The 7377-nt window shown below is 43.1% G+C and overlaps 1 protein-coding gene across 1 annotated transcript in view; it reads right to left on the bottom strand.

Annotated features, from left to right (window-relative positions):
- Positions 1-2182: 2182 nt before the first annotated feature.
- Positions 2183-7377, bottom strand: part of slc40a1 (solute carrier family 40 member 1) — an 8647-nt gene continuing 3452 nt past the window's right edge. Inside the window, exons 6-9 of the mRNA XM_035676748.1 lie at positions 7018-7144; positions 6498-6743; positions 5747-6379; positions 2183-5300 (exon numbers count right to left, since the gene is read on the bottom strand). Coding sequence (XP_035532641.1) covers positions 4984-5300; positions 5747-6379; positions 6498-6743; positions 7018-7144 — 1323 coding nt within the window. The 3' untranslated portion in view covers positions 2183-4983. The remainder of the gene's footprint in view (positions 5301-5746; positions 6380-6497; positions 6744-7017; positions 7145-7377) is intronic.

Raw genomic sequence — 7377 nt, 5'->3', positions numbered from 1 at the left:
ATATATATATATATATATATACGTATATATATATACAACTCTAAGGGATTCCCTTGTGTCCATTTAAAGAAATCCAGTGCAGCAAAGATGAAGTTTGAACTCATAGAAGAGGTTCGGATTAAGGAGGAAGTAAAAACTATTTTTTGTGTGGAAGTAGGTTGTTGTTTTCTTGCTAAAGGGAGAACTTCATCAAATATTATTAAAAACAATGTTGGGCTCAAAATCGATGCAGCTGAACCAGAGATATCATCTTTATTATTCCACACGTTCTTCTTCCTTCTCAAAACCTGATGCCTACATTACCCACAAAGCACAACATGAACTTCAGGAGATGCAGGTGTGCTAGTAGCAGTTAATGTAGCCTTCAGACGTTAACCTCAATTAAAGATGAGGACAGAGAGGTCTGGTAAGATCACTTCTTTCTACTCTAAACCCCCTCATTTGTTTCATTTTCAGACTTTGAGACGCTGACTCAAGTGACATCACTCGAGGAAATTTATCAGACCTTACGCAAAGGCTTAAAAGGCTTCATACTACTTTTTATCCACATACAGTATGCAGTAGTAGTACTCCCTAACACCTGCAAACAGACTGTAATGTGTTAAATAAGTACAGCCAATTAGCTTAGCTTAGCATAAAGAATGGAAACGGAGGGAAACAGCTAGCCTGGCTCTGTGTTACTTTAAAAGAATCCCACCTACCTAACACCTCTAAAGCTCCTTAAGTGACACATATCTCGTTTTTATATTCCATACAGAAAGTACAAGTGGTTTTACTGCTGGTGTTGTGTTGGACTATTTGTTGGCCGGGTGTAGTGCGGAGGTGGCCGGGCAACCAGCAGAGACTCCAGCCAGTCACTGTGCCTGGCCAAGGACCGTGGCACCTTAATCTTTAGGCTACCATGGCACCACCGAGTTGTTGTTCTGAGCCAGGTTAGTGGTTTCACTCTGTTTCCTGTCTTTATGCTAAGCTAAGCTAAACTGTTGTTGGCAGAAACTCTCAGCAAGAACACAAAAATGTGTATCAAACTAATCAATTATCTGTAATAAATGACTGACTTGAACTTCTAACATCTTCCCTATCAGCAGTGGTATCAGGTAAATGGTATTTCTGATATCACCTCTGTTTGTTACAGTTAAAGACTGTTCCTGGAAGCTTCAATAAGTTGAACACAAGTCCTTGACGGGAGCTTCTGACCAAACAAGAATTTATTTCATATAAAATCTGTGTCTCTGGGAGTGCTCATTAGTCCAGAAGATACTATAGACCTTGCACATGAACAGGACGATATCTCCACTTATCTCAAGTCCTAGTTCCTGTCTGTAAACATTGGACTTGCCCTGCGGTCAGCGGCCTTTTCACTCTATAGGCATGTGGTCCTTAAAGTATGAGGTGGGGCCTACACTGCTGCTTTTTTAAGGTATCGCCCCTCATGTTGAACCTTCTACCTTAAACTGATAAATCCTAAAAAAAGCAAGTCAGCATGTGACAATTGAGGGTCTAAATCATTTAAAAATCAGCATCTGCAAATAAAACAGCATGTTTGTGCTACGCTCAATCAGTTGCTGCAGGACAGATGAGTTTGTATTATCTAAAGTACAAAGTTGTTTAATTTATCTCATTCACTGTGGCACCTGAAGGCTATTGCTGTTCAGTAAAGTAAAGCTTTACAGGGAACAAAATGAAAGAAGAGGCCTGTTAAAAAAGGTACTATTGTGTATTCATTAGCTGTCTCACTGATTAGCAGTGCCTTGGTATTTGGCTTAAACCTCTTAAAGTAGTACGAGCCCCTGATACGACCATCACAATACACTCAGTGCAGATCAGCTGTTAAACATACACATACATTAAGCATCGAAATGATAAAACAACCACTGAATGCAGAGTCAAAGCCAACTAACAAGCCTCTGTCGCTTAAAAAAAAAAATCATCATCATCAAACAGGTCACTCTTTGTCTTTTCAGCAAGCATGCGAGTCCAGATCATCCAGCTCGGCTTAAAAGTCACTCAGTTTAACACTGGCTGCCTGAAAGAAAGGGATTCTGGGGAGGAAATTAGCAGCTGACTGTGCTGAGGTATGTGACCTGACACCGAAGCAACCAAGCCCAAGAAACCCTGCGAACATAATACACTGCACACACACACACACACACACACACACATACGTAAGACTAAACACACATTCGATTGTGACGGTTTTGTTTATTTAGGTGACCTCATGCAATACAAGCAGTACCAACAACTTTATGTTCAGTGGAGTGCGATTATTACATAAAAATGGATGATTTCTTCATGATTTAATGCTGTTGTCTATTGAACTACAATAACACTGATATATATCTATATATACATACAGAGAGAAAGATATATATGCCAGATTAAAGCAGTATGATACAGATGTATTTAAAAGAAATGCAGTAATTGTACTTTATACAAATTTAAAAAAAAAATCTGTAAGAAACCTCAATTTGACACACAAACACTAAGTATAAAAAACAGCATGGAAACAGTATACACAATATACTATTGAGCATTTTCCAATCGTATATATATTCAATAAGTTTATACTGACTGACAGCTAATGTTATTTACATTAAAAAATACAGAGTTATGGCCATGTGTGATATTCCTGAATCAGCAGACAGACCGTTGTGAGAGCCGGTTTTGTTTTCATGCCCAGACTGAGTTTTTACGTTAAACCCGAGTGGAACATGAAAATTAAGCTCCATTCCCTGCGAGTCTGGCACACCTGACATCCTGACTCACCGCCGCGTCCTCCACCGGGTTTCATGGGAATGCTCGGCTAAAAAGTGGCCTTCTGTTCTCCTACATCTGGTGCGGCTACCTTGGTTTTCCAAACTAAATATTTCTCTCCCCCCTTTCTACCTCGCCATCCCAAAAATACCAAACTCTTGGCTAGACTGTTTGGATTTTGCATGGGTGGGTTGCGACTCTTGATGTAGCCACATGTGTGCGTTTAACAGCTGTCAAGGCTGATTTACAATAAGGCGACAGTTATCACTGAAGGCCAGAGGTGGAGCTACATTAGGCACCTTGTTTGGGTAGATCTTTAAAGTGAGATTATTTCTGAAAGACGGAATAATAATAACATTATTCCTCTTACAAGTGAGAAAAATGAAGCAATAAAGCAGCCTGACTGGTAGCTTATGGTGGCAAACTGACATTATCCAGCTAGTTTTCTCTTCTCTCTTAGCGTTTATCATTATCCTGTTTAAAGGAAAGCTACTGTCTGAGATTTTTAACCGTTTCTGGAGACATTTTTTTATTTAGAAAAATCACTTAAAAGTAGGAATGCAAAAAAAAAAAGCCACAAACTTTCACAAGATGCTTTTTAAAAAAACAGGTTGTGGACTTGTAAAGCCAAAGTTGTCAGAACTTTAAAACATTTGTCGAAGCTTAGACTGATAAGAGCTACAACCCTGACTCAGTGCTGATCTAGAGCCTGCTGGCAGTCTGAGGCGGTATACTGAGACCAGATAAGAGTTGCTGACTAAGCTGACTTTTGAGGAAACGGGAGGGTATCTGTCTGCAACACGGGGTGTACTCACTTCTTCTGGTACAGTTTTGTGGTGCTACAGTAAGTGTTACAATATGTGCCTTTTTTTTCTTAAAACCACAACCCCTCCCACTGCACCTGAACAAACAGAGAGACTATAAGTGATTAAATAAGTTTGAGCATGGGGGTTTACGGTGGCGGTGGGGTGGGGGGGAGGAGAGTCAGGACTTCAACCTTGTGCAAAAAATATTGATCAAATGCCTGATCACGCGTTAGGTGTAATGACAGACGTCAATCACTTAAAGTGCCTGTGTAACAACAATCATGATTGAAAAATTAGTCAAGAGAACATAAAAGATTAAAAAAGGTGACAAAATAACACTATTAATGTAAACTACCAGGAAAACAAAATTTAAGTACAATCTCAGAGTGGGTTAGGAATATTCAGATATACTCGGGGTGTGAACCTACACATCTACTGTCACCTGATATAAAAAAAAACATATATTTGGATTGCTTCACACAGATAACTGGTTTCCCTCACTTCCTTTTACGCCACATATTATGGACTTTGACTTTGGTAACTGAGAGAGTTATTGACAAGGGTGCATAGGATTTCTTTCTTATAGCACGACCGCGAGAGCGCAACACAATACTGATGATACAGTTATATATAGATATATATTATAAAAACCACCGTCTGCATTTCCTGAATAAATAGTTATTTTGCATAACCCTTATAACCATGTATTAAAGAGACTAGATCCCAGTTTTGTGTTTGGTTAAATAAAACATAAAAAGCCCTCTGGAGGACGACCTCCACAAGAACCTGCTCATCATACATGTAAGCGGACTCACAGTCCTGAAGAGGCTGAAGAGAACAGCTAGCAGACACAGCTACAGCACCAATGAGAGGCAAGTGTCAAGAGAGGAAAGTGGGGGGACAGCCTGTCTCTTAGGGTCTCAGGCGACAGCGGCCCCCCCTTAATCCAAGCCTCAGTGCCTGCTTTCCCTGCAAGATTTCTCCCTCATTTCGCCTTTTAGTTAGCTGAAGCACCTTTTTAAACATCTTTACAGCTACATCCAGGCAGTGAGGGGGAGAATATTTTACAGTGCCATATCCCCTGATGTCTTTAACAGGACCACCACATTGGGATCACGAGCCTAGAAGTGATGGATCCTTGTTCGACAGTACATGTATCAAAGAGCATGACTCCCAGACTGAAAACGTTAGAGAAACCCTGCCTTATCTAAAGTCTTGCTATGGATTAGTTTTCTATAACTGTAAGCTTTCTGCTAATGAGTAATGCTTTATTAATGGCTATGCATAGCATGTTAAGTTGCCTTTATCTGGTTAGCATTAGCATTCTGTCAGCTACAAGAAAAAAAGATGTTAGATAAATAAGATGCAGGGCAGGGTTAAGGCTTGAGAGATATGTACCCAGGACAGAGTCTCTTTAACGGGGTTAGACGGTGGTAGGAAGTGAGGGGTTGTCTACCTCCTCCACCTTCTGCTCCGGCGAGCAGCACAGGAAGAGGCGACTCCCCAGGCTCTTGAAGGCAAACCCAAAGTACATGATGTGACCCATGGCCACGAAGGAGACGGAGATGATGACCAGAAGGCCGAAGGCCTCCGGGTTCGGAGCCAGAATCACCATGATGAAGTGCAGCAGGTCTAAGAGGTAATTCATGGAGTTCTGGACGCCGTTGATCACACCTCGCTCCGACTCGATCACATTCTCCTGAATGAGCTGCGTCACTGTCAGGTCAAAAGACCACAGACCTGCAAGAAGGAGATCAACAGTCAGTGTTAATGGTGTTTTTTACAGCCACAGTGAAACAACTTTAGAAGGCGACAGTAGCTGTTATGTCAATTATCAGGCAATATATTTGGAACCAAAGGTTGGAAATATTGCTCTGACATTCCCAGCACATCCGTAGAGGTCTTATGTGAGATTCCGGTGAGTTGAGAAAAAGTTCAACCTGTGGACCTGCTTGTACCTGCTTGAGTCACCTTTAGGAAGTGATGATTCGAGAAACAGCCTTCTCTTATCTTATGAAAGGAAGTGAAACATGCCAATAAAGCATGGACTCTAATTCCCTTTCAAACGACACTAACAAACAACTTAGACTATACCATTTACCTCAATGGCAAATAGCACTAGAGCTTCTACTCTGCTCCAAAACAAGTGAAATACAATATCAGGACATTAAGATAACCACTCTTACCAACTCTAGCAGCAATGACGCCAGCAAACAGCAGACAAACAGACATGTAGGACTGCAGAGGTGGCAGCTCCTCAGCTGGTGCAACAGTAGTGGCGTTGGTAAGAACGCTGGTGAGGCTGTGCTCGGCCTCGGGCAGCGGCTTCTCTCCGATCAGGTGGGTGTAAAGGTCCTGGAAGGGCGAGACGCTGAGGTCGAAGGGGCTCCCGGGGGCAAAGACGGAGACGACACACAGCATGAGGCAGCACAGCTGGGCAATGCCCGAAATGAAGCCTGTGCGGATCAGGCCGCACTTCTTGCGGACCCAGGTGAAGGCGACGGTGCCGCAGATGCCCGTCACGGCCGAGGCCCCCATCAGCAGGCTGAGCACCGAGCCGTTGAGGCCCTGCGTGTAGGCGTAGCCCGTGGTGATGCAGTCGAAGCCCAGCACCGTCATGTAGAGGAAAGCCAGGGACATGCCGGCGAAGAAGATGTTCTGGTTGTAGTAGGCGACCCAGCCTGCCTTGAAGGTGCGCAGAGGTTCGGTCACCTGATAGCAACAGCCGCGCTGCTTGGGAGAGTCGGGCTTGGTCACGACTGAGGTTTCATTCATGAGCGGCTGAGACGATTCCTCAGGGCTCTGGCCGTTCTCCAACTCTGTGAAAGGGCAGAAGCATGAAGAGAATTAGTTAAATTCACTCACCACACAGGCCAAAACTCAGAATTCCCCACAGTGTTAGATGCTAGAAATGAAACACAAGGTTCTTGTAGCTACCTCTTGTGGGGCTGAGCTGTTTGAGCTCCTGCTGCTGCTCTTTCTGGCCAGCTTTCGTGGCCAACGCTGGCGTCTTCTGGTAGACCTTCCACAGCAGAGCGTACTCCAGACACATGGAGCACAGGTTCCAGCCGGAGATGAACCCACAGCCGATGAAATGGGAGCCGAAGGCCATTATCTGACCCACCAGCATGGGAGCCAAGATGTTGGTCAGCTGGTCGATGATCCGCACCGTGGCATTCATATCTGATAAAAGAAGGAAATGTGATCAAATATTGGCCCATTACAGTCCTCACATGATGGAAGGTTTTAAAAAGTTATGATACTAGCACGGCAGAATGATAAAGGTCATCAAGTTCGGTTAGTGTTTTCCACCATGTAAGCATACCTTTGAAATAGTTTATAACAATCAGGGTGAAAACGAGAGTGAGTCACCATCCGGGGGTTCAAAGTCTGCCCCACTGAACAGATCTGATAAGGGATCATGTGAGACCTACATCTGATGATAAGAAACACTGACCTGCCAACTTGCTGCTGTCCTGACCCGCCACAACCACCACCCAGTCCCTTTGGATGGTGATGGATGTAGCCGTGCTGGCTAGGTTGGCAATGTTGGCGATGGTGATCACCAGAATGTAGCAGGTGGTCTGAACGAACAAAAAAAAAAGATTATTAGTAAATCGTAACTGAATGATCTATATTTACTTGCTGCCAATAAATTCCATGAAAATCTAAAACCAACAGTAAATGTAAGTAAATATTTTCTGTTTAGCCGAAGCCTGATAAAGCTTATTCTTCCATTTAAAAACTACAATGTGAGTCACACTGTTGCATTGGCTGACATGCTTCTTTATTACCATGAAAACACACACACACACAC

This window comes from Morone saxatilis, unplaced genomic scaffold (genome assembly GCF_004916995.1).
Source record: "Morone saxatilis isolate NCDOM2014 unplaced genomic scaffold, NCSU_SB_2.0 Contig5, whole genome shotgun sequence".
NCBI lineage: Eukaryota > Metazoa > Chordata > Actinopteri > Moronidae > Morone > Morone saxatilis.
Note: the sequence above shows the minus strand (reverse complement) of the source record. Positions and strands in the feature narration are given on the sequence as shown.